General features: G+C 45.8%; 1 protein-coding gene across 3 annotated transcripts in view; it reads left to right on the forward strand.

Annotated features, from left to right (window-relative positions):
* The window catches only part of Rgl1 (ral guanine nucleotide dissociation stimulator like 1), a 255,495-nt gene that overhangs the window by 196,624 nt on the left and 31,009 nt on the right, over positions 1-27,862 (forward strand). For all 3 annotated transcript variants that reach the window (XM_048431067.3, XM_085688121.2, XM_048431068.3), the window contains 5 exons: positions 4,259-4,336; positions 18,643-18,827; positions 21,802-21,926; positions 23,520-23,735; positions 26,647-26,750. In XM_048431067.3, the coding sequence (XP_048287024.2) occupies positions 4,259-4,336; positions 18,643-18,827; positions 21,802-21,926; positions 23,520-23,735; positions 26,647-26,750 (708 nt within the window). The remainder of the gene's footprint in view (positions 1-4,258; positions 4,337-18,642; positions 18,828-21,801; positions 21,927-23,519; positions 23,736-26,646; positions 26,751-27,862) is intronic.

The following is a 27,862-nucleotide window of genomic DNA, read 5'->3' on the forward strand; positions in this document are numbered from 1 at the left end:
TATATTAATTAGAACACTGTTTGGACGACGACTCAGGCATATTCCTAGCTAGCTCTTATGTCTTAAATGAACCCATTTCTATTATTTTATGTCTTAGCATGAAGATCGTGGTTTGTTACTGCACATCTTACTTATTAGGCAGCACTATATGGCATCTGCCTGACTCCGCCTTCTTTCTCTCTGCATTCAGTTTTTGGTTTTCCCGCCTAACTAAATTCTGCCCTGCCACAGATCAAAGCAGCTTCTTTATTAACCAGTGGTAATAAAACATATTCATAGCATACAGAGGGGACTCTCACATCAGATGGGTTTCAAAGAAAACCCTTAGTGATGGGGCTGTCGATGACTCAGTGGTTAAGAGCACTGGCTGCTCTTGCAGAGGTCCTGAGTTCAATTCCCAACACCCATATGACAGCTCTCTGTACCTCCAGTTCCAGGGCTTCTGATACCCTCACATAGATACACATATAGGCAAAACACCAATGAACATATAATGAAATAAAAATAAATTTTAAAAAAAAAGAAATAAGAAAACCCTTCGAGATGGCTCTTCCTTATTTAAACATGGTTCTTCCCCTCTTAGTCAGGTAAGAACTACCTGTACAGTTTTAGGCTACAGTGAATAATAACTGGTCACAGTCATACTGCTCAAGGCATTTGTAAATCTGTCTTTTTGCCTGATGACAACAGAGAAAACCATGTCAAGAGCCATCTAGCTGTTTGGGTTTTGATTTAAGTTTTATAAAGAAGAGCACTTGCTCCATGGTAGCCTTAGGGGGTTGGGCTTTGATCTGAAGGCCTAAGGAGGCTTTGTGGGAATTGGAGCTGACATTGTTGACAGGTTTGTCTGTAGCTTTTCTGCTGCCACTAATTAAGCATATACCCACGCGCACTCTCTTTACCCCCTTGGACTTTGATGGGAAGCTGTGAGCAGGTTCAGGGAAACATCAAAGAGGCCGTCCTGGTCTGGTAAAACTGATTCTGACATGAACATTAAAGAGCTCTCCATTCCAAAGCTGGATACATTTTGTTTTTCCTGTAGAACATTAATTTTTCATAACAATGAAAAAGGCGCCAAGAGTAGACAGTCACCCCTTCCCAGTGCCTTCAATTCTAGAAGGTTCTCATACCCTTTTGTCTGAACATACACCTTTGCGACTTCATCCTACAACCACATCAGGGTCTCTCTTCAGACATCTTCAAACTTTCTTCATGTTAATTTTGGATGTTTTGAATGATCACAGCCAAAGTTTCAAATGAATGTTTTATGCTCCCACACCCTTAGAAATGAGAGCACGGACAGGTTAAGGCCCTTTGTGAGTTGGGGCAGATGGTGCTTTTATGGCCACTGAACCTAGTATTGGAGCATTCTGTTACTGTGTCCTCTCTGGCCTTGCTAGAACACTGACTGCTCACCACAGGTATCTCTCCTGCATCAACTAGGTCTAAGCCTTGTTCTAAGTTCCAAAGAGCAGGAGCACAAGAGTCAAAAATGTCACTCACATCTAGTTCATGATCTAGTGGGTGTCCAACAGGAAAACCCTGGCCGCATATAGTATTAGAAGATATTAAAAACTATAGAGAGTCAGGTGGCTAAGGGGATGGCATTGAAGCCAGGTTGTACTTTAAACAGGGTGTCCAGGGAAGACAACAGCAAAGACCCGAGGGCTGAGGGAGCCTGTCATGGGAAGGGACAGGAACAGTGACAGTCGTGAAGCAGAGGGGATGACTGGTGGTGGATGGGGCAGGTAGAGGCCATGGACAGCAGTGAGTGAGGGGCCATGTGGGCAGAACACAGTGAGCGGAAAATTTCAGGGTTTGTGAGAGACGTGAGAATGATTGGAATCAAGGGAGGGATCTGAATGGAGAAGGCCTTGGTCTGATTTCCTTGAACAGGATAGTTGTGATGACTGGGTAGACTCCAAGAGATCAGATTAGTTAAGTGGCTCTTGAATTGCTTTAACCCAAAGTGTGTGGTAGTTAGAGGCAGGATTGAAACAGGAGAAGCAAGGAGAAGCGTTTGAACTCAGGAATGTAGAAACACAGAGCTGGAGGCTTTCTTTCCCCATGGGTCAGATGGAGCAAGATTTGAGCAACTGGCCTGTGCCCTTCAAACCCATGACTGATAATAGACAGCTCTTGGAGGCCTCTGAGTTATTTTTAGACCATCACCTTGGCCCTAGTTGTGAACTGTGGACACTCTAGCAGCAAAGAGAATGGATACTTGTATGATCTTAGCCATCGTCAATGGTAACAGGCTAATTAATGTGCAAGAATGCGTGCTTAGTCTTTCTTGGCACCACTGACAGTACACTGTGGCATCACATTGTGGGGGAGGAACTGAGATAGGTCTTGGTGCCACCCAACCTCCACTTCAGCTCCAAAAAGAACCAAAAAAGATCAGGAGAGCATGAGAAACTAGAGACAGAACCCAGGAAGGTCTGGAAACTGAGTTCAAACCTCTTTGGAAAGAAAGCTATCAGAGCAGTAGAATGTGTATCTCTTCTTTGAAAGTGTGTGTTCCTTTTCTATTTATATCCCTCACAGTTCCCAGGTCTTTTATCTGGTTGCTAGATAAAAGGGTTTCGGTTAGAGGTGAAAAGCGCAGAGCTTGCGAATGGCCCCTCTTTCCCGCCCTCCCCAGTCTCTCCCACTTCAGCCAGCCACAAAATCCTCCATGAGGCAGTGCGAGAACATAGTTCACGATGGTGGTGGTCAAAGGGAAGAACAAAAGAATCTCACTTTGTTTGTTTACCGGGAGCCTCGTTTCCCACCCTGCCTGGCTAATGTGGGAGAGGAAATCTTAATCTGGCTGAGTTCCTGTTTTAGGAAGAGCACAAGGCAGCCCCGGAAATGCTCACCTAGCGGGTACCACTTGGGGTGAAGAGGGCAGGAGGGTCAGGACCATGAAAATACCCCTGTGTGGTCAAGATGTGTGTGTGTGTGTGTGTGTGTGTGTGTGTGTGTGTGTGTGTGTGTGTTGCCTAAAGGGACAACCTGGAACTTGTCAGGATGGGGTAATGGGATACCAGATGGACTGTCAATCAGTCAAAGCAGATGGTGGGCTTTTATTTTGTAAAGAATTTGTAAATCCTAGGAACAAGGAGCCATAGGGTACTGAAGCTTTTAATCCCACTATACAAGACCAAGTGTGCTCTTTAAAAATGTAAACTCAGCAAATATAGAATTTCTGGTATCAAAACCAGGGACTCTCTGAATTCTTTCTTCTTGGCAGGAGGAATTGCAGAAATAGTCCAGCCCTTCTGAGTTAATGGTGTCTTCCTTAGGGACTGGGTGCCAATTTACTCTGCTTGCAGAGTTGGGGATTGAAATCAGGGCCTTGGGCAAAGCATTCTACCACTGAGCCACATCTCCAACAAAATGTGACATATTAGTGCAAATGAACTAGCCCCCATGTGGGGTGAAATAAAAGCTAATAGTATACTTAGCAATTGATCAACTTATTTAGTAAAAATTTGAGTCTGTGACAAGCAAAATCATAAATTCTAAACACTGACTACTTTCCCAGAAGAAGGACCCCTGTTGTCCTCTTCTCAGCTACTGGGTCTGATCAGCCCAGCTTGGTGGGGGTACAGTCACATCTGCTATCCTGGTCTAGATCAGCCCGGCTTGGTGGGGTACAGTCACATCTGCTATCCTGGTCTAGATCAGCTCGGCTTGGTGGGGGTACAGTCACATCTGCTGTCCTGGTGCCAGCAACACAAGACTCTTTTCTTCAGCCTTCATCTCCTTGCCAGCCTTTGAGGTCCACAGCTATTTCCAGGGTCCCCTAACACTGATCTATTCAAAAGAAGACCACACTCCCAAGTGTCTCGTGGATGCATTTTTATCCCCATGTATGGCCCAAGTCTGGAAGTGTGAGCACACAGCTGTGTCTCCGTCATGTAGAGACAGCAGAGGGTGGGAATAAGTTTGTGTATGAGAGCTCATCTGGAATCTGCCTTCTTTATAACTTGTACTGTCTAATGCGCTTGCTAAGATGAAGGCCTGCTGTATAGGAGAAATTGCGGGAACTGTGGAGTATTAGGAGAACGTTTTGAAGAAGTATTATGGTTAAATCTGGCTCTGTATGGAGTGTACTTGTCCATCCATCCCGTATTGTCGCTAATGCTGCTTCATGTTGATGCCCCTTCATGTATATTTATCGCCTTAGTTACCCCTCACATGTTACTTTGTGCTTGAAGTTCTATGGGGCAGTCTTCTGATGGATTCTGTTTGCCTGTTTTCATCTTTAAAGGTATGGAGACCTGACAGGCCCAAACTGTGAAGAAGATGGAAGTCAAAGTTCGTCAGAGTCCAAGGCCGTGATCCGGAAGTGAGTGTCTTCCTCCTCATTAGCGGTGTCTGAAGCTGTCAGTCAGGACAGCATCTTAGCTGAGCTCTGGGTACATGAGCACGGCGGTGCATGCCTGCAATCTCACCACTTGTGAGACCCAGGCAGGAGAAGCATGAACTTGAGGCCAGCCTGAGCTGTATGACTGAGACCTTTTCTCCAATGATAACGAAGTAGTTTAGCAGAATTTTTTACTCCTTTGAAGTTGGTGCTACTATGATTTCCCCCATCATACCCATATGCCAGGGCTGGAGAGAGGGTTCGGCAGTTAGAAGCACTTGCTACTTTTGCTGAGGACTCAGGTTCAATTTCCAGCATCCACATGGTGACTCAACCATCTGTAACTCCAGTTCCAGAGGATCTGATTCCCTCATCTGACCTCTGAAGGTACCAGGTATGCACGTGATACACAGACAAGATACTCATACAAATAAAATAGAGTAAGATAAGTATATCTAAAAAGTTTTTTAAATTACCCATATGCCTACATTTTTAAGAAAATTATCTAAAAATGCTCACTTATTTGCCCAGGAATAATGCATTGTGCATCTACCCTTTACCAGGTAGTCTTTGAAGGGATCTAAAATAAACAAGGAAATCAAACAAGTAAATAGTCTTAGCTGCTCCGAAGTTTGTATTTTAGCAGAGGGAGGAGCAGAATAACCACAAGCGTGGAGAAGAACGTAGCCAGGAAATATCTAAGCCCTGGTGGAGCACAGCCTCATGCAGGTGCCGGGAAGAGGGTCTTTGATCTGGTGACACTGGAGCACAGTGGTGTGAGGTGCGAGCCAAGCCCTGTGATGTCTAGGCAGGGAGGATATGGAAGAGGCTCCCAGGTGGGGATAGAGTGATATAGTGAAACAGCGAATGGCGGGCAGGTGCTCAGGGTGGAGGTGCAGCGGATGGCTGGCAGGTGCTCAGGGTGGAGATGCAGCACAGCAAATGGCATGGCAGGTGCTCAGGATGAAACTCAGAAGTTGGTGATGCACATAAAGTGAGGATGTGAGGGACCTTGGAACAGGACGTTGAATTTGATTCTGAGGAAGGTAAAAGGCACACAGAAGGCATTGAGAACAGCAGTGCACCCTAAGTTTTCGGGCTAGCCGTGGTTCTACATGACAAGTAGGTTAGCAGTGGGGATAGAGGCAAGGAGCCTGGTTAGCACCTTTGTAAGGGTCCAGGCGAGGGGTGATGGGAGTCTGGACTCAAGCAAGGACCGAGGTATTCTGCTTGTGCAGATACTGAAACAGATTATCTGGAAGACAAAGAGAGGCTTGGACACCACCAGGGGCTATAGTAGAACTTTACTGAGACACAATTGGGAGTGGGGATCAAATTTAGTGGGAGTGTGTGCCAGCAAATGAATCTTAGATGTTAATTTTGAGGTAATCAGTGAGTCTGGTCTCGCTGAGCTGTCTGGATGGCGGTATTCAATTGGACCGCCCACCTAGTGGTATTTAAGGCCATAATGCTGGCTGAAATCTGGGAACTAAAGGGGAGAGCCAGAGGAGAGATGGCCCAGAGACTGGCCTTTGGTTCCCTTCATTGTTTTGAGTTAGTGAAAAGAAAAGGTTTGCTGAAGGAGACTAGAGCAGCAGAGTAGTGAGAAGATGGAAGAGGTAGTTGTCCTCAGATGTGTGGAGGGGGCTGCAGAGTGGAGGGGGCTGCAGAGGGGAGGGGGCTGCAGAGTGGAGGGGGCTGCAGAGGGGTTACCCCCGTGTCCAGTGCTGCCATTTATCAAGTGCAGTGGGGTCTGAGAGGTGACTTCCTGCCCAGCGGTTCTATGGGTCACAGCGGTGAGGACACAAGGGTTTGGTGGGTAGAGGTGTGGAAGTGTGGACAGGGAGGAGCAGGTGTGCTGTAAATGGGGATTCAGACATCTCACAGCATGCACTCTGGAGAAGGCATTTTGGTTTGTTTACCACGTGTGGTTTGCTTTAATGGACACTTGTTTACACTGGTGAGAATGATCTAGAAGATACTGGAGAAATGGCCACTGTCGGGTTGTGGTCTGGGATGGATACTCTAGGACCTAAAAGTAATCTTTACTACTAAATGCTCATCTGGGGGGAAAAAAAAAGAGTGGGAACAAAATTGAGCTTTTCTGTGTAATTTTTAACTCTCCACAAGATTCACTGATGGTTCCCACGCTTTAGGGACTGTGGGTGTGAAAATCAGAAAAACATTCTTTTTAACCCCCAAGTAGGATCTTTACATCTTACGGTTCTTTTTTTGTAATTTTACTGCAGAAAAGTAGACACACTAATGTACATATTTAGAAGTCCAGGGCAAGGTATGGTAGGAGAAACCATTACATGATTGCTACAGAAGATGGGCTAAGGGACGAGGTGACGTCTGAAAAATTGCCAAGACTTGGGCAGTGGCTGTCCAGGCAGAGGAACTAGCAGGGCCCAGCAGGGAAATTCAGTGTGTCTGGAGTTCTGAGAAGCGAGAGAGTTGCTGGGGTTACTTCGTGGCGCTGCATGTGGGCCAGGAGAGTCTGTGGGCTGACACTCAACTACTACTACATGTATGTACTACTACTATGACTACTACACTGTGAAGGGCTAATTTTTCACAGAATGTGAGCTCCGGGCTAGCAGTCATACAGTCTTTGTGCAGACAGGAAACATTATGACATTGGCCATCAGAATGGGTTGGGCCTGGAGTCATCCATGCCCACAGTGTACTGAGGACCAGGAAAATCTTTAGAAATGAAGGTGAGCGGCTTCTAGCCCAGTAGTTCTCAACCTGCCAGCTGTGACCCCCTGGGGTGGGGGTTGAACGACCCTTTCACAAGGGTGGCATATTAGATACTCCCCACATTAGATATTTACATTATGATTCATAACAGTAGCAAAATTGCAGTTATGAAGTAGCAACTAAAATATTTTTGTGGTTGAAGATCGCCACAGCATGAGGAACTGTATTAAAGGGTCACAGTATTAGGAACCGCTGGTCTAGCCTGACCTAATGGACGAGAATCTGCAGCTTCAGTTCCTTGAGTGAGTCCTAAGAACTTTCAGATTTTGAAACCACGAGATTAGAGTGTTTAAAACTGTTTTTGTTCATACATGAAAAGGCACTAAAATAATGATTCTCAGGAGGATCCTATTGGCAACGGGTGTTTGTGAGAATATCCAGAGGCTGGCGTGATGGGTGTGCTGACCTGTGCGTGGATTCAGTGAGAAGAAGCATTGTCGGCCACAAATGTTGGGAGCCCATCAAATCTGGAATTACTGTTCAGTTAGCCACAGGAATAGCCAAAAAGAGTACAGTCTGAAACATGCCCACGGCCTTTCTGCTTCCCAGAGGGTGGTTCAAGATTAAATAGGTTAGGGAAAAGTAGCAGTTAGGAAAATTGATTGTACCCTGGATGTGAAAAGCCATGTTTATTATTTTAAAGTCCCACTGAAATTCATGGTACACTCGGAACTCTAATGTGGGAGAAACTCCAGGCTAAGCTGTTTTATAAGGCTTTAGAGCTTTAAGCACATGAGACCTTAACAAAGAGCTTCACACAGAACTCCCCTGAGGGGCCTGTCGTCTGGGGACAATAGTCCTTTCCCAAGGCCTCACAGTGACTTGTTGGAAAGTTCTTGACCCCCTTGCTCAAACTGAGTTGCCTTTTTGAAAGAACTATGCCTGATGAACGCATGGCGCTTTATTTTATAATAGGTCGCTCTGTCCCCCAGACTCCGGAAGGTTAAAGCCCCTTCTCTCTGGTGACTTCTTTCTTTCTTCCATTTTTTTCTTGTTTTATTAATTTGTATTCCATGTCCCCATTATTGTTTTATACTGTCTTTTCTTGTGGCTCTCTTGGCAATATCCACCTCCAAAGATGGCCACTGCTTGTTTTCCAGATAGCCAAAGAGTCTGGAATGTTTGGGTGGAAGCTCCATCCCAAGCCCCCGACCGGAGCTGCCTCAGTCCAGACTCTGCCCCTGAGAAAGCCCGCCAAATGGCGAACCCTCCCCACCCAGAGATGCTCAAGACCACTCCTGTAGGGTATTTAAACTGCCCCCCCCCGAATAAACACATGATTTTCTGGTCTTCCTTTCTCGTTTCCTCTCTGGGGGGCTGGAAAGCCATCTGGGAGCGTTTGTAGCCATTAAACCTGGGCTTTTTCTAATTCGGTCTGATTTGCATTATTGTATCAGCGAGAGGCTTATTGGGGTGCAGAAACCTTTCAGTTATCACACCAGTGCAGCTCTAAGCATGCTCGTTCGGAAGCTTATCCATTTGTGTTCCTTTTTTCAGTTAGGTGAATCAAATACTGAGGAAGTCTAGGCCCAGCCACATGGAAGGTGAAGGCCCACCTCCCGAACCGCCACTCTGTCCCTCACTAGCCGCATGGCCTCTGTGCAGTCACGTTACCTCTCCCAGTTTCAGAGTTTTCATCGGAAACTTGAGCTCCTGCAGCATACACTCTCCAAGTCCTTTTCAAGACAGTGATGGCTAGCAGAAAATGTATTTAGTTTTTCAGAAACCAAACTCGGAGTTGTGGTCCAAATACTATATTAGACTTTTGAGACATTCCCCTGACTGCTTTTCTGTCTGAAGAAGCAAATGTAGCAGACTGAATGAAACTGTCAGAAAAGAGGAGTCCGGCCCTGATTTGCTTATCGAATCATGCCTGACAGCTGCTCACCGCAGTCGTGAGACGCTGAGCTGAGACACTCTTGGGGGTGGGGGGGGACGGGACACAAAAGCACAAGGAGTGGCAAACGACTGCTCTTCTCCTTTGCTGGCCTCTTCCCTGTGACTTCAGGTGGCGGCACACAGCAGGAATCCAGTGGCTTTCTGAAAACTAAACAGCCCACTGCGGGGCCATTGCCTTCAGTTTCTGTGGACCTGGACTGAACAGAAAGTAGGAACAGGGAATCACTATTGGATTTAACTATGAACACAAACTTGTTTGCTTTTTCGGTTTTCGCAGTAAATTGAATTGGGACCCTTACACTTCATATAAACCTCCATGTACCAAGTTGCCATTCGATTCTGATGTTGTAACTATGGATCTAATCAAGCTAGCAGAGCACCAACCATAAAGATGGAAAAAATGAAAATCAGATGAAGCCTTAAGATGAAAGATTGGTTTTTGGTGTCTTGAACTCACTCTGACTCGTGTTTTTTATGGGTTTAAAAATGTTAACAGATTGCTCAGAGTGGCTCCGACCTATGGAGCGCCCTGCCCAGCTCTGTGTTGTACGCAGAACTTCCAAGGCCATCTGGCTCAACGAGAATGTCTCGGGTTGCCAAGGATTTTGTTTCCATGGCTTCTAGTTTTTAAGACCCTTGCCACATGGGTGGCAGACTGGTGTTCAGACTAGGCCTATGTAGAGAATAAGGCGGGCTGTGCTGGGTTGTTTTTTGTTTGTTTGTTTGTTGTTTTGTTTTGTTTTTTAATCTTAGGACTCCTAAACACGGCCATTATTTGGGAGTCAGGAAACCTAATTCCTATTTCTATGGAAGAAAACAGCCCTGCTCACATTCATTCCACCTGTGCCCTCTTCACCCTTCCTGTTGACATTTTTACATGATAAAATGCTGTCTTTTCGAACAGCAAAATTTGAACCAGATTCCTATCTAGGAACTTTTCATAGGACAGATTTGCTGCAGCATTGAGTTCCAAAGAGAAAATGCAAAGAAGGAACGGTAACGGTCCAGCTTTCATTTTACATCATGAGTTCTTTGCAATGTATGCGATTGCTCTGTGTGTGTGTGTGTGTGTGTGTGTGTGTGTGTGTGTGTGTGTGTGTAGGGGGGAGGCAGGGGAGAAAATGTGTATATAACTTTATTTAAAGAGATTTAAAACTCCCCAGGCCTTGATGCTTTATTGCTTCCCTTTAATCTGAAGTCTTTAATGTCGAAATAGCTTCTGTTTCCTTTTCTTTAATTGAATCTTGCCCCTTCCCCTGGAATGCCACGTTCTGTTTTCTCAAACTCTTTACCATTGCCATACTTCAGACTGTTGAAATCACCCATTTCCCTTTCTCACGTTCAGAAGATACAAATGCAATCTTTCCCAGAAGCTGGGGGTACTGACGCGGGCGCAGAGACTGGTAAGGAAGCTAGCAAACAGCATCAGTCCAAGATGTCAGGCACACTTGAGAGAGAAGTTGAAGGCTGGAGTTATTGGTGCCTGGGGAAATCACAGCAGAAAGTATTTGAAAACTCTTCCTGGAATGTTTGTAATCAGTGGTCATTCCAGAAAATCCAGATGCCCTAAGAAGGCAATTGAAACTGAGTGGTTGTAAGGAAAATGGAAAAAGGAGAGATTTGAGGAAGGAACCTCAAAAATGAGGCATAAAACACCAGAATCAGGCATGGAGATACACACCTGCAGTATCACCAGACTTAAGTTTAAGGCCATCCTTGGACACACAGTAAGATTCAGTCTCAATAGAAAACAAACAAAACAAAACACACTATAACAACAGAACATTGAGAATAGTAAAATCCCCAAATTTAGAAGAATTGAAGATTATAATGTGAAAGGAATCTGTCTATTTCTTTTAAGTAAAAGAGAAGAAATGGAGCAGTATGTCACATTAAAGAGAAAGTTCTTGTCTTTAAATATACGTAGAGGGCAAAGAAAGATAAAAACTGTTGTTTAAAACATCATCCTAGTTTTTGTGGGTCATGGATAGCAATCTCCAGAGCATAAATTGGTGCTGTAGTAACCAAAGAACAAGAATCAGTGAGTTAAGCTGAATTTAAATCCATGATTTGACGTGAAGAAAATCAACGAACTGACAGCATTTTGTTTTACTTTTTAAGATTTATGTATTTTTTTGTATGTCTATGGGTGTCTTGCCTGCATATATGTCTGTGCACTATGTATGTGAGATGCCCTAGGGTGCTAGAAGAGATGTCCTGGAATTGTATTTACAGGCATTTGTGAGCCTCCATGTGGGTTCTGGAGTTATAGCACTCCTAGCGGGGTCCCCAAGCAACTGTTGTAAACTGTAAGAACTCTTCACCAACGAGCCATGTCTCCAGCCCCATGCTGGTATTTTCTACCTGTTGGAAAGAGTCTAGTGGACATCACAAACAGCCATGTCCGTGGTGGTTCGGCTCAGTGTTTAGACGGTGAAAACCATGCTCTGACCCTTGCTAGGCTAACCACCCGCTTTGCTGCCTATCTGTGGTATTCTCAACTATGCAAGGTGCTCTCTTAGTTACCTTGTCTTCCCTTGCCCTTCAAAGATGTGCTGAGGTCTTGCCCTCACCTCATGGGTCCAGCAGTTGAAGTTTCATCAAACTTGTGTGCTTTGGCTTAGTTCGGTGCAAGGATTTGGAGTCAGGTTCAGCTGGGCTTCCCACCTAGATGGTTCATTCTGGGGGGCTTGCTATTTAGGAACAGGTATGGTGTTTGCTTGTGGTTCTTCTCCCGTTAGTACCTCACAGTAAGAGAAGCACATTGCTACCTGAAAACCCAGATAATTTGGCATTAATGCCTTTAATTCCCACTGTTTTGCCCAGCTGTTGGCTTTATTATAGCACTCCTAGCAGGGTCCCCAAGCAGCTGTTGTGAAATGTGGAAGGAGATGGTCTGGGGAAAGATGAAGGAAGGCCAAGCCAGCATCAAAGGAGGGCTTGCTTCCTGTCCTTGGTACCCAGTAGCACCGGACACCACCAAAGGAATCTCTGTCCACGGGGAAATGGCAGAAACTTCAGCAGGTGTTAAACAGAAGCCCCCATTTATAAAGCATAAATTCCCTTCTCAGACTGTGGGGACCTGGGGAGGGAGCTGTCGAGGTCTGAAGGGATAATTTTGGTGAGTGGCCGATGCTCCTTTCTAATAATAGCTAGAAGTTATTGATTGCGTAGTAAGGGTGCACTGTGCGCGCTCTGAAAATTCTCCTGATGACCTTTTATATCGTTCTTCCAGCTACCAAAGAGTAGCCTGGGCGTTTGAGAAGCACGTCCAGGGTCGCACAGTACGTGAGAGGGCTTGGGTTTAGCCAAGGCCAGGCTCTCCACATCATGGATACTTTAATTCTTCCCCTGTGGTAAAAATGAAAATATTTCTCTTAAGTGTGGGAATGAAAGACAGATGTATGAGTAACCTTGATTTTGGGTAATCGGTTTCAGGCACCTCATCCTGCCCCTAGCTTACACAGCTCAGTTGTCCTGTGTGCCTTCTTGCTTCTTGTTCTTGCCTTGAGGCCTTTTGTCTTTGAAGGCCCCTCCCCGATCCTGCCCTGCCCACCAAGTCCACCTTAGATCTTGCTGTTGCCTTTGCTTGCACCCCCAGCCCTCCATCGCAGCCCCTCCTTCCCATCCCACCAGTGTTTTAATCCTTATTTACCACAAACTCCACAGTGTGACAATGGAAAGTTCAGGAAGCTGAGGCAAGATGACCCTGACAAGTCAAGATAGTAATGTTTCCATTCGTTAGGGAAGGCAGGGGGAGAAACTTTGTCCCTCCCTCCCTTCCTTTGTTCTTTGTCAGCAGGGAAACCATCTTGCTGGCAGCCTCTGTCTGGCAATCTTCCCTGAGGTAGAGGGAAACCATTTTGAGACTTGGAGAACATGGTGTGAGGGTCCAGCTCAATCAGGTTCAAGGTTAACGAAGTACTTTACACCCACCAGCAAGGCTTGCAAAGGCACAGCCATGTTCACTAAGAGGTGCATGGTACGCTTGGATTGCTGTTTCTCTGCTTGCTCAAGGCGGTGATCAGGTCTGTAGAGAGTGCCCTAGAGGAAGGAAACATTCTGCTGTTTTTCCAAAAGTTTCTGTGTCTTATCTTCTGGCAGTGATTAAGTATAATATATTATCATCTCAAATAGATTTTAGGGCAGGAAAAAAATACCTCAGAATAGATAGCGTTATTCTTTTTTTGTGGCAGTGATCTTAGTTTTGGCAATTACACATCATGGAAGAGATGATGTACCCCAAAAACTTTGTATTAGACTTACTGATTCTAGAGTGTTTAGTTGCCATTGGAATTTTAGGATAATTTTCTATATTTACTCACACTCCATGGGTTTGTCAGTCTGAGCACAGCTGCTGCTTTGGTACCTTGTGAGTCCTCCCTGTGAGTCCTCCACACAGCTGCTGCTTTGGTGCCCTATGAGTCCTCCCTGTGGCTGGGAAGTTTGGCCTATTTTCCCATGCTCCTCTACCAAAGCACCTTGCTAGCCATGTGTTACCAAGTATGACTTGTGCTTACTGAGAAGTCAGTGAGCATAGTACATGTCACATGACATAGCGTGTGTCACGAGACATAGCATGTGTCACGTGGCATAGCATGTGTGGCTATGCTGAGCTCGTCCCCTCTCTATTCTTCCCTTAAACAATGCTCAAACCCACCCAATGTTTGACCTTCTCACCACAAGATCTTTGTTTACAGTGTTCCCCCAGTTCCCTTGCCACTGATTCTTCCTTATCCTTAAGATCTCAACTCTTAGGGAGACCCTCCTGAAGCCCTGACCAGGTCCCCCTCAAGGTCAGTAGTCCCATGGGTCCCAGTATTGTGACGTTTACCACATAGTAGGTGAATATGGATACCAAAGAGCACTCACTGAAGCTAGTTTAATTAGTCACATTGACTCTCCCTGGGGCCTTTCCTGAGGAAAAGCCTTCGACTTGACCTGAGCAGGCTTCACACATGGGCATCTGATCGCGTGTGTTCCTTTCTCCAAAGGCTTTGCAGTAGGCAGGGAAGGTGATTCTTGCCAAGAATGCCTGAGGTAGAAAGTCGGCTCTTGTCGCTGGTCACCTATCTGACGTGTCTACTTTAGAGTCACACCTCCTTTTAGACAGAGGAGTGCTACTCTGTAACCCACAGCAGAGTCGCCCTGGGAAAGAGGGAGGCCTCAGTGGTCCTCGTTAAAGTAGACTGTGGCAGCATCCCAATCTTTCCACCTGGTTTTGGTCCCTCCTCCAGTCTCCATACAGTTTTAGAGACATGTCTTCTGGCTAATACTCTAATTTGAATGTCTTTGAGTGTCCTTTGGGGTGTGTGTGCATGTGTGGGTATTTGTATGTGCATGTGGTCCTGTTCACAGGTGCATGTGTGTAGTGTTTGTTCAAAGCTGTGACCTTCTTCCAGCAGGTGTGGGGTCGCAGAAGTTGAGGCACAGTTTGTCTCTGTGATTAGTGGCAAATTATTTGAGTTGACTCCCATGAGTTGATCTCATTAAGCCATTTATCCTTTTTAGTCCCATCCTTCTGTGACCTTTGGTAGGTCACTGTAATCATATTATCAGTTATGTCTCTCTTAATGTGTATCAGAAGGGTCCTATTGATAAGTCATTTGAAATCACCACTGATCAGTGGCAGATAGATGCAGGTGTTTTCTATCCCTTGAGAGTTAGGGGTCAGTGGGACTAAATGAACAAGCTCCAAACTGACAGGCGGTCCTGCTGGTGAGGAATTGTGTTTCCTTCTCCCAGACCCTTCCCATTCTGTGCACAGGAACAAGTGACTTCTCCAGTCACATAGGCACACTTTGCCTGTGCAGTTTAACTACAGCCAGGATCTCCCTTCCTGGTTCTCTAATCCTCCCATTCAGTCCTGGTAAGAAGTGGAGCCAGGCTGGGGAAGATGGAAAAGCTGCTGTCCCCTTTCCTCTGTCATATTTGCGATGTCCCTTTCCTTCTTGGAATCTTAACAGCCCCACATTTGTATCTGCTGCTTGTTTTATCGAGAATGGAAAGTTTCTTCCCAGGCCTGGCGAACATAAGGCTACTGTGAGCCTCGGGCAAGCATCCAGGCATTTCCAGAAAGCTCCTTCCCTGGCACACGGAGGAGCACTGCTGATCAGAGGGCCAGGGTCTGCTTGTGTTCAGTTACGCTGTCTCTGTTTTTCTCTTCTCTGATTTCTTCTTTCTCCCCCTTTATTCCTCTTTTGTGTGAAAATGTTTTTCCATCTAAGATTGCACTGAACTCTGAAAACCTCCTTAGGCTAAGCTGCAGCAAGATCACTGTTAGAACAGATGGGCGAAGAGTTAAAACTCTTAGACTAAGGACAGAAAGGACCTGAGTCTCATAGGGAGCAAGGTCACTGCAAGGTTACTCTACTCCTTAGATTTTTAGTTGTGAGCCCACGCAGTAGAACACGGTGTTCATGGGAAACCATAAGATAACTATAGGGGCAGTGACTGCGGAGGTGGCTGTGACATACTGACAAATGAAAAAAGATGTTGATTGATATTTGCATATAGATATATTTATATTTATATACACCATGTATACTGAATGTGTGTGTCCAGCCACAGAAATCCCTAGAAGTATATACTATGAACTAGTAACAAATCATTGGGTTGGAATGGTTTGCAAGGTGGGAGTAGATACGTTGCTTTTTAGTTTATGTAGATTTGTGAAAATTACTGTTTTGCAATTTTATAATTTTAAAATGAGCAATTGCTATCAGTTAAGCAGTAATTGATACAGTAATATCACTGACTTACCTGTAAGTTCTTTTCTTTTCTTTATTTCCGTTTTTCTTCCTTTCTCCAGTACCCTCTGCTTTGTATTTTTGAGACAAGATTTCCCTCTGTAACCCAGGCTGACCTGAAACCTTGTAATCCAGACTGTCCTGGAACCCAGGTGGCCTTCCTGCCTCAGTCGCCATAGTGCTGCAGTTACAGGGAGGGCAGCGTTCACCTCAGCTCTGCTCCTTTTGACTTTTGTCCTGTGCTGTGAAACTGCCACCTCTCTCTCTCTCTCTCTCTCTCTGTCTTCCTCCCTCCCTCCCTCCCTCCCTCCCTCCCTCCGTTCCCTCCCTCCTTCCCTCCCTCCCTCTGTGTGTGTGTGTCTGTCTCTCTGTCTCTCTCTGTGTGTCTGTCTGTCTGTCTGTCTCTCTCTCTCTCTCTCTCTCTTTCTCTCTCTCTGCCTTCCTCCCTCCCTCCCTCCCTCCCTCCGTCCGTCCGTCCGTCCCTCCCTCCTTCCCTCCCTCCCTCTGTGTGTGTGTGTGTGTCTGTCTCTCTGTCTCTGTCTGTCTGTCTGTCTGTCTGTCTGTCTGTCTCTCTCTCTCTCTCTGTAGTTTGTGTGTCTTTATCAGTATCATTGGAAGACTGTATTCTCACTGAAGTGGGGAGGGAGTAGTGATGAATTCTCCTTTATTTTAAGAATCATACAAAGCTCTAGCCATGTCTGCAATGTCAGGTCTTCTGTGTTCTGGTGTGTCACCCCAACTATGGACCCCTCGTGATTCTGGGCTTTCTGTTTATTCAAAGGAAGGGAAACTGCTTACGAGTTATTTTTTTTTTCATAAAAACTAAATGTTAGATGATAGCTCGACTTTCCTTTGATTTATTCTTTGACAGTTTCATACACGTGTATAATGTCTCTTTATCACACCCGCCCTATGCCGACCCTCCGTGCTTACCAAACACCTCCCAGCCCGTGCTCTTCTGGCCTTTGTGTAGTCTCCTAAACTAACTGCTGCTAAATGTTTAAAATTATGATATTTAAGTTTGATAGGAAAAAGGAGCAATAATTAATATAGTATAAGGGCCATCAAAATATGGCCACTGAGTTCAGATCAGACAGCCAACTCTAGCTCTCCACAGTGGATAGTAATGTCTACTCTAGATTTTAATTATATAAGCAATTTGTGTGAAGTACAGTAGATAATTATAATTGTCCTTCTTGTGATTCTGTGGGCCAAACCCAAACATGCCTCGTACATGCCAGACAATCACTGAGCTCCGCTCCAAACCATCTACAGAACCTTCTGTGGTTCTGGAGAACTAGCTCGGGCTGTAGGATGCTTGCTGCACAAGCATTAGGACCTGGCTAGGTCCCCAGCACCCATGCTTTTATAAAAGTTGGATGTAGTGAAATGTGTCTATCGTCTCAATGCTGGAGAAGCAGAAACCAGAGGATTCCGTGAGCCTGCTGGCCAGCCAGCCTAGCCTAATGGTGACAACCCCTCTCCTCATCTCAACAAACAAGGTAGATGGCTCCTGAGGGGTGACGTTGGAGGTTAGTCTCTGACCTACACGCATGCACGCACACACATACACACACTCACACACACTTTTGTCTGTGTAGCTAAGACTTGGAGTGGTGCCTTTGCCTTGGGATGCCCTGGGTGCACTGGCTCCCCTGTTATCTGCTCCAGCCCTGGGTGCACTGGCTCCCCTGTTATCTGCTCCAGCCCTGGGTGCACTGGCTTCCCTGTTATCTGCTCCAGCCCTGGGTGCACTGGCTCCCCTGTTATCTGCTCCAGCCCTGGGTGCACTGGCTCCCCTGTTATCTGCTCCAGCCAGCTTCGGTGAACGGTGTTTGCTATGAGGTTGTGTTAGTAGGGAGGCAGAATATCTGTTTTTGGAAAAGGGAGCCAGCCTGGCATGGATCTGACTCCGGAGTGCTTTGAAGCCTTCTTTGAATATGAAACATGGAATAATGGGACTCCAAACAGTTGACCCCTTTTGTCGTGGCTCTGACTCTGCTCTCGAGGGAGAAGCTGTCCCCAACTTAAAACAACACCCTGTGTTACTGAGAATGTGTGTGTACCATGCCAAGCACACAAAAGGACCCTGGCTGTCTCTGAGCAATGACACCTTGTGCACCTTTGTGAATCTATCAGAAGAAACCATGCTGCATACTGTTGCTTACCAAGGTTTTGTTTTTCCTTTTCTTTCTTTCTTTTTTTTTTTTTTTTTTGGTTTTTGGTCCATTTAATCTGTCAGACCTAACTTCTCCATCCCATAGTTCCTGAGGTGTGTTCTCATCATAACTTAAGTAACAAGGGGATAACTTCATGAGGAAATTTTTGTGCTTGTGCTGAGTCCGCCCCCCCCCCACGACGTTTATAAGATTAAGCTTACTCATGTCTCCCACTTCACCCCCGACACAGACAGCTCTCTTTACCAGATGGGTTTCTGGCCTGATGATGACCGGTATCTCCTAAAATACCTGTTTTATTACATTTATCCATTGATGTATGTGAGTCTGCAGGGTAACCTGAGCATACTACCGCACAGGCGGAGATCAGGGGACAACTTTTGAGAGAAAGTTTTCTCCTTCCACCGTGTGGGACCCCGGCACTGAACTCAGGTTGTCAGGCGTCACCTCGACAGCCTGGTTTTGTGGTCTTTAATTTGAACAAATCCACAATTAGAGGGTTGTATTCAGATTGCTTGGAAACTACTTTTGGAACTCTCTAAATCCTTTTCTCATCATTGCCTTGGGTGGATTTTCCTAACAACAGAACGTTATCAACACCACCCCCACCACCCCCTTCACCTACCAGTTGTGGTGCCCAGGGCTTGTCCTGAGTTCCTCAGGCATTCTGGTTCAGTGACTCCCCATTTCTCCTCCCCAGTGCCATTGCTTCCATACTGCGGGCCTGGCTTGACCAGTGTGCAGAGGACTTCTGGGAGCCCCCTCACTTCCCTTGCCTGCAGAAGCTGCTGGACTATCTCAAAAGGATGATGCCTGGCTCCGACCCAGAAAGGAGAGCGCAAAACCTTCTTGAACAGTTTCAAAAGCAGGAAGTGGATTCCGACAGTGAGTACCTGTTTGGTCCCAGGGAAAACCTAGATTGGGATTCTGCATTGTGGAGGGTCCCCATTTGTTGGCTGAATAAGAAACCCTGGTGCCCTCAGAAAACTGGGGTAGGTGTAAAATTATTCAAGTGTTAACTCAGAACCTTAAAGCTTTAGAGTGAAAAGGGGGATTTTCGAGACTGGTTTTATGATTTTGCAGATTAAATTCTGATTTCCAACTCAGAGGAGCTAAGCCATTTCCTGGGGTTCCTTCTGTCACCAAGAATAGAGTTTCCTTGATTTTTTTTTATTTTTTTTAACTTTCTTTTGACAACATGGGCCATGCTGAACATGAACTGGCTACTTATTCTCTGCCCCACATCTTCTCTCAGATGTAAACCTGTCACAAACAGTGACACCATAGAGCTGGCAAGGATTCAGCCCATTTCCCCTGTCAAAAGCTTGGAGGAGGTGTTTCTCCTTTGCCCTAGAAAGCATTGCTGTAATGTGTGCCCAGCAGCATAGATTACCGTAGATTACCGTCATCTGCTCTCTCTAAGGGCCACATGAAAGGAAGTTTCTGAGACTGTTTTTTCCTATTGGAGGCTGACCTCTAATCTCAAGGACAAATGCAGGGGCCACCACTGCTGGTCATAAAGTGTGTTGACTGCCAAGCTCTGAAGAAATTAGTCAAGAGCTTCCATCAGGCTTCTAGCACGATGGTACATCCTTTCACTGAGGTGTAGGGTAACAGTTTCCATGGCAACTGACCCACTTGGAACTTCTGATGGGCATTTCCTTGAAGTAATGCCCGATTTCCTTAGTGAGGGAAAGGAAACGGGTCCTAACACAGATAAGGGAGGCTACCTCAGATCCAAAGAAAATACAGTAACTCTGCATTCCACTGGGTACCTGTTGAATGGCTTGCACAGACTGGGGAATGGAGGAGGGGAATGCGATTGCATCATCTGGCTCAGATTGCCAGAGGCTTTGTATCTCTGATGACTTCATCTACCGGGAATGCTTGAATACCCGGGAAGCTCCAGCTGCCAGACCTCAGCTCCCTTCTGGGCCTCGGGGCAGCTTGGGACGGCTTTGTGCTGGAGTGAGAAGGCTGCAGGCTGCTGCTGCACTGGAACCCAGCTCTCTCCACTGGGGCTGCCTCTGGCTCCATGCCTAATTGGGGAACCAGTGGGACCAGTCATTGGTTGTCTCCAGCTCAGGGACTGGAGGGCAGAGCTCTTTTGGCAGGCAGAGGCAGGGACAAGGGAGGTGGCTTGACTTCACAAAAACTTTTAGGCAATGCCCAAGAAGGAATCTTTTCCAAAGTATGGGCAATTATTCTCAAGAAAGCCCCAGGGCCTGTTTATGAAGTGCAGGCGCCATTCCTGAGTAGGGGTGTTGGGAGCCTGAGTCCCTTGTGCCCCACCCCTCATGTCTCACTAGCAAAAGTAATGAGGTTTCCTGTGTGTTTTCAAAAGTAAAACTGAGGTTGGAGGTTTTCATACGCCCTGGAGAGAGTCAGGTGCTGGAGCAGTCAAGTCCTAGATCAGGTCCCAGAAAGGATGATAGTCTTCACACAATTGCATTCTGGCTGCACACCAGACTTAGGAGTGCTTGAGCAAGTGAGCAAGCGAGCAAGCAAGTGAGCCAGTGCCGTATATCCTTACCCTGTACTCTTCTTGGCTGAAGCAGGGCAGCCTCTGCACTGTCTTAGAGGTGGGTGGGGTATTGTAGCTGTTGGGAGGGATGGACGGCCCCTTTGGGCCTTTGATTGGCACATCAGATTTCTTATTTCTCCACTGAATGAGAAAGTGCCGGAGGTGAGTGGAGGGAAAGTACTGGAATCTGGCTCTAGCATCCTGCACGTGGTGGGATTTCAGCTCTTTAATTGGTACTTGCTCGTATCCAAGGTAACAGGAATAGGCAGTGCTGCTCTCCTCCCTTTTCCCAGACATAGCCCTACCCATTCACATCAGGCCCTTCAACTCCAGGGCCAGTCCTGAAATCATAGCCCTGCCCCCAGAGTAGCACAGGGAAGGGATAGGTCTCACTTTGGGTACTTGTCTCTCATAGACAGTTTAGAAGAAGCTGCACTGATTTGATGGTGTACAAGGCCTAACAACGTTCACTCTGAAGAGAGAAAAGGCTTAAAATGTAAACATGCTGAGGAATACTAACACAGACTGGAATGTCCGCCAGGATGTCACTGTATGTGACTAGAACCCCACCCCCACGAGCAGTGGCAGGTTTGACGGGAAGGAGAGTGACAGGAATGAGGTTGGGAAACAACTCAGGAACTGGTAGAAGATTCCAGTAAGTGGAGGCTGGAGGCTTCTGCAGCTGGACTCTTTAATGATGATTAGTGGGTGGTGGTTTTCTTTGACCTCTTCAGGCTATGACCCTTGAACTTTCTGATGATTGATGGCCAGCTGTATAGGGTCCCAGTGAATTTAGTTTAAATTTATTTTACACTTTGTGTGTGCTCTAGGTGGAAGCTGATGGCAACTCTCAATGTCTGAGTCTGAAATATTTTTGAAAGTTCTATGGGTCTCATGCACGTCTCTGAAGTCCCAATGGTCTGTCCTACCTGTCTAAGCCTGGCCTGCTTCCTGCTCACTCTTTTAGGCGTCTGGTTCTGAGTGACCCAACCATCGAGGATTGTGTGTCTGGGGCAAAGGTGTTAGCTGGGTTAGTCCCGGAAATGATGGCGCTGGCGGGAGCCGAGATGAGGGTTGTGTTGTTTTACTTCTGCAGTCTTTGCCTAGGCTAGTCTCTGAACGGCCTCTCAAGGATAGTGCAAGGCCTCTGAGCCTAGTAAGAGTGAACACACGGGATTAGATCTCCATTTTGCTCAGCTTTGCTCTCATTCATCTCCGCCTGTGGTTTTCTGAAGAGTTTGCTCTTTTCTTCCTGAGTGGAAGAAGCGCAGCTTGACGCTGTGAGCAAAGCCTTAGGTAGCTCCGATTTACTGATTGTGTCCCCGTTGTGGGCAGATGGACTTCTCAACACCAGCTCCTTCAGCCTGGAAGAGGAAGAGGAACTGGAGAGTGGAGGGTCAGCAGAATTCACGTGCTTCTCAGAAGACCTGGTGGCGGAACAGCTGACCTACATGGATGCCGTAGGTCTCTTACTGTATCTCAAATGTGCTTCCACTTAAAATGTTTGTCAGTGACAGTAAAGGTGGCCCAGACAGGGCAGAGGGCAACACTGGGGAACGGGCTAGAAATCCTTTGAGCCTTTGAGAGAGTCTGTGGCTGTAAAGGGAGAGTCGAGGTGCTATGTGACTCACTTGTATGAATAATTCAGGCCCAGCTCTTCTTGCAGCCCCCGGTGAAAGTGCATTTCCCTCGGAGCTCAGGTCGCAGAGGGAAGTAAGAATTCTAATCCTAGTGAAACAGAATCTACCCTGTTCTTCGGGTATTTCTCTCCCTTAGGACTCATAAATATTTCAAGAGCCGAACTGTTTATTTGGAGGATTGTAAAGGGGTCAGAGCACAAGTTAGGATGAAATAAATTCATTGACTCCACATGTGACCGTATCTGGCAGTGGGTTTGCACGTGTGCTTGCTGCACATTTGAGGCTGGGCCGTTTCTGTGTGCTGTGCACATTTGACTGTGTGAGTCACACTTCAAAGCTTCATGTTTGCTGGAAAGCACAGGTAAAGAGGTGGCCGTCCTCTTCTGCTCCTGACTGAGCTCTGCCACTTCCGCAGCATACAGAATGGCCAAAGTTTCCATTGAATAAGAAGCAAATAAAGTATGGAAAGCAGATAGAGAGTCTGTACAGAACACGTGCTGGGTGGAAAATAGATCAGAGAGTGTATACGGAACACATGCCGGCTATCTTTCTTATATACCAACGTTTACACATCTTATATTGAATTATACAAATGAGAATCTGATCTATTCAACATTTTTTTGTGGTTGTACAACTGATAGAATAAAGGAAAGTTGAAAAATACCTTATTTTTATTGCTTTAAAGGAAAGGCCTAGAAACCAGGCTTCAGGTCTCCCATTCTTCTGTGTCGTTTGTGAGGTTGGATTTCCCCCCCCCCCTACCTTAGCATCTTTCTCTGCTTTGAAAAATGAGGAACAGTTGCATTGAAAGATGTGGCATGTGTTATAGTTGTGTGGACTCCTCTTCAGGTGTCCCGAGAGCATCTGTCTGTGTGGCAGATGACTGGCGGTTCCTGAGTGTCCAGGACACTCCATGCTTGTGAGGTGAAAATAACCATTGCCTCTTTTCCTTTTGATCAGTAGCACGGATTGTAATAGAATTACCTGACTCTCTGTGCAAGACATGTAAATAAAATGGCTCTGGTTGTTCTCAGTATCTTTTGGTGGTTTTTTTTTTTTTTCTCTCAGTTAAGCAAATTTAAAGGGTCATGTGGGGTTCAGCTGTGGTGGCTCATGCTTTTAGTTCTAGCACCGGGGAGGCAGAAGCAGGTAGCTCTCTATGAGTTCAAGGCCAGTCAGCTCTACATAGTGAACTCCAGGACAGCCAGGACTACATAGGGAGGTCCCATTTAAAAATAAATCCAAAACAAACAAACAAAACCCATAAACAAACAAGCAAAAACCACCAAGAAGCAAGTCAAGTGGAGAAAGATGATTTATCCACTTAGAAAGCACCAATCTGCAGATGTCCTAGACAGCATGTCCCATGGATCTCCTGCGATGCCCTTACTGTCCATTCCTCTTCTGTTTCAGCAACTCTTCAAGAGAGTCGTGCCTCACCACTGCCTGGGCTGCATTTGGTCTCAGAGGGACAAAAAGGAAAACAAACATTTGGCTCCTACGATCCGTGCCACCATCTCTCAGTTTAATACCCTCACCAAATGTGTCGTCAGTACCATCCTGGGGAGCAAGGAACTCAAAACTCAGCAGAGAGCCAAAATCATCGAGAAGTGGATTAACATTGCTCATGTAATTGTCTTATAAAAAAAGTCTTTGTGTTCGGTCGATGGCCTTCCTGAGGCTCTGTGGCTTCAGACCTGAGTCCGCAGACATGAATTACGCTCTGCTAAGGCTCAGAATCTAGGCTGTCGGAGCTGTTCACATGGCACATGACTAGCACCGTGTACAGAAGGCAGTCTCCAAGTCACTGATCTGCTATTTTATGAGTTCCTAATGTGTGTGAGTTTCAGTACTATTTACTTTAGGGATATAGAAGCTAGACCACAATTGATTTAGCCATTCAGGAGCCAGTTACTGAGGTGACTTCTGCCTGTGCAGGGGAGGGTCAGCAATATGAATGTTATAGATGTGGAAGAGGGCAAAGTTACCCCTGAATAAAGTTGGTCAAGGAAGACTGTGTGAATGAATTTAGCCTTATCTGTTGAAGAGTGGGGTTGTAGGTACTTGAAGATGCAAGTTTTCTTCTAGGCAAGAGGAAGCTACAGTAAAAATGAAAAAATGATTGTGAAATAAGTTGATATATAAATACTCTATTACTCTTTTATGTTCTGGGCCATGATTAACCCTCAACCAAAACAAAACACATTTTGCTTCATGTTCCATTAGATATATTTTTCCACTAAGCCTGTTTGTAGGACATGATACCTGAATAGTTTACATTTTCTTTTATTGTTTTTGACCAGAGTAAAGCCACAGACATTCCAGAGAATTTGTCCTTTTTTTTTTTCTTTGAGTCTTTAGGATAGCCTATCGCCCCTCACATGCTAGTGTTGGAAAGAAATGAGCAGGAAGCAAAACACAGACATCGTAAAGAACTTACCTCTCCCCTGTTCTAAGTCAAACTTATTTCTCCACAAAAATAACTGCAAGAAGTTTTGAGGGAACGCGACACTAGCGTGGGTTGTCTCTTTCTCTTTAGAATTAAAGAAAATATTTTTTGCCACAACCTTTATGCCTCAAAACTAATGATCTTTATGCTCTGAATTCATGGACCTATTTAGACAGGAAAAACATAGCATCCCTGTGTGTGGCGGAGTGACTTGAATAATGAATTTTAGTTGAAGTTAAATATAGATTGTGTGTTTATATGATAGAGAAACTGTGGATAACTCAGCATGTATTCCACATCCTATAGCATGTGGAGAAAGCCAGGAGTCTTTATCCTTGCTCTTTCTTGGGCTTTTCCCCAGTGTTGAATATGTTATGTCTCTTGAAATCGTGTAGAATAACATCATAAAACGCTAAAACTCACAGGTGGTTTTCTGCCAAGATTTATTTTATTCTTCCCTCATTAGTCACAGTCGATTTCTATTGAAAAAAAGGTTGAAAAATGCTATTAATTTTGCATGTAGAAATGATTTCTGACCTAATATGGGTGTGTACTCTTGGCCTGGCCTCTGTGCTGCATTTTCGGTCTTGCATTGCGTCTTTTGGAAGATGTCTCCTTTTTAAAAAACGTGACTGGATGCTTCATGCGTTCCCTTAAGTCCTTAGCCTCAGCCTGTTACTGAATAATGCATTCCATATGTTTATTACGATGGGCATGAGATATCAGGGCCTGGGTGTCTTTATTTATTGCAAGTTTTCTGGTTTTCTAGAACATAATTTTGGGATGCTGAACCTTTGTTGAACCACGCTGTCAGAGTGTGGTTTCCAGACTGCAGCAGCTCTATATCCACCCACCGTCCCTCCCTCCCTCTCTCACTCTACCCTCTCTCCCCCTTCCCTTTCTCCTTCTAGCCCTTCCTCTCTTTTCCTTTTCTTTTTTAAATAAAAGGGACTTCAGGACATTTTAAAAGACCAGGTGTGACTTTTATGAAATACATTGAAATTTACTTTGAAGAAAACATTTAAGGGTTCGATTGGCATGCAAGATTTTATCATGCCAAATTGGGGAATTCAGTTTCCCTCCATAGTGCAGATCAAAATTGCTTAGCAAAATGATTCTTGAAGCAATTTGCACTTGGTGTTCTGCATGAATCCAAACATGTACTCATGCAGTGTACTCAGTTGTAAAACCTGGATATAGTGCAGTCCTGTGTACTTAGGTGTAAAGTATCTCTGACATTTTCCCAGTGTGGTCCCTTCCCGGGGCCAGCTAGCCATGATGCCTCTTCCTGTCTTACCAGCCCACTATTCTCTCTCTCCGCCCCTGACGGCCCACATATGGGCTTGGCCCTTATGGTAGGATACATTGAGCAAGGAGCTTCTCTCCTTACCCAGAAAACAACACCCAGAATCTTTCTGTTTTGCTTTAAAACACTGCCAAAATGAATCTTACTTTAAAAGCCCAAGTTATTTTGGAAGCATTGAAGTGCCAAGGTGTTTCTGAATGTTTACTATTGTAGGACAAGCCAATCTGAAACCAAATGAATGTGTATAAAAATATTCCCCCTTGAATAAGAACATGAAAGCCCAAGTTCAACTTGTGGTGAATTTTTATTGCCAAGTTATATACACCTCGCAGGGCACAGGCTCTTTGTACCATCTGAACTTACAGTGGTTTCTACCCAGCTCCCTCAGAGAGCCGCAGGACACAGTGATCTCCCGCATGTATTTTTAAGGCATGCCTACGTAAGCTTTCTGCAGAAGAAAGTTGACCTCTCCAGCGTAGCCGTGCATGCTTACCGCCTCGAGTTGTTTTTACTGGGAAAGCTGGAAACTATAAAACTGTAACAACAGCGCAAAAATATATTGGGGGTGGGGTGGGGGAACCAAACTGATGGTGCCAAAATCTATAAAGTGTTTTGGTGACTGGGGCGGGAGGAAGGAGCCACTTTTTGATGTGCGGTATTTACACAGCTGCCTATTTAGTGGTAAGAATTCATAGCAGCTGTAATACCTCGAACACAGGAAGCCAGCAACCCACTGTAATACTGATGTCTAAATGCCTTTTATGTCCCTGTCACTCCCCGCACAGGAATGTAGAATCCTGAAGAACTTCTCCTCCTTGAGGGCCATCGTCTCTGCACTGCAGTCCAATTCCATCTATCGGCTGAAAAAGGCTTGGGCTGCCGTCCCGAAGTAAGTTCCCCATGCCTGCTCAGTTCTTCTCTGCCCGGGTGATCGGTTGCTGCTTCCGTACCATGGGTGCTTACTGTCAGAATACTTATTACATGACAAGAGAAACATATCTGAAACCCCACGGGTGTTCCAGGAAGGGCACATTAATGAATTTTGCAGGAGGGCTACCATAGGAATCACACTGACTCTCGGTGTGTGCCAGAGCCGTGATTACCACCAGCCTGGGGGCTGCTTTAAAGGGTGTGTTTAGTATCTGGGTCTTGAGGGACGAGGTGATGGAGTGGGGAGGCTGGGCAGTTTTCTGGTTATCTTCCGGCCCCGTTCCAGAGCCCTAAGCAGCTCTAGGATGGGAGGGATGGCGTGTGCAGTTAGGACCTTGATGCTCAGTAAGAAGCAACAGAGCCCACTTCTGCTTCTGCATATTCAAAGCTGCCTTAGGGGAGGGGCTCTTCTCAAGGTGCCTGACTGAGATTATCAGCCACTCACATCCTGTGCTGTGCTTTCCTCAGACTTAGTCCAGCCTTTGGAATAACTGGGACCTGGACGAATGGTGCTTACTGGCTTGCTCAGTCTTCTTTCTTGTACCATCCAGGATGACCTGCCCGGGATGGCACCACCCATAGTAAGCTGGGTGTTCCCGTGTCTACCATCAGTCAGGAAAACATCCCACAGATTTACGTACAGGCCTACAGGCCAATTCTATGGAGGCATTTTCTTGATTAGGGTCTCTTCTTCTGGGTGATGGTGGTGCACGCCTTTAATCCCAGCACTCAGGAGGCAGAGACTGGCAGATCTGTTAATTTAAGGCCAGCCTGGTCTATAGAGCGAGTTCCAGGACAGGCCTCAAAGCTGCAGAGGAACCCTGTCTTTAAAAAAAAAAATCTCTTCTTCCTAGAATATTCTTGCTTGTGCCAAGTTGACATAAAAAACAGCCAGCCAAGAGGGTAAGCCTTGTGTCATGGGTCCCATTGGGCTAGCTCCGTCCAGACCTTCCGAGGCTTGACCCAGTGAGGCTGCCCAGCTGTATCAGGAAGAGTGTGGGAACTATCCATCCTCCCTGTATGCAGCACAGGCAGTGTTGATCAGGAGGGAAGTCAGCGGACTCTCTAGCT

The sequence above is a fragment of the Myodes glareolus genome, chromosome 5, assembly GCF_982192425.1.
Source record: "Myodes glareolus chromosome 5, mMyoGla1.1, whole genome shotgun sequence".
Lineage (NCBI taxonomy): Eukaryota > Metazoa > Chordata > Mammalia > Rodentia > Cricetidae > Myodes > Myodes glareolus.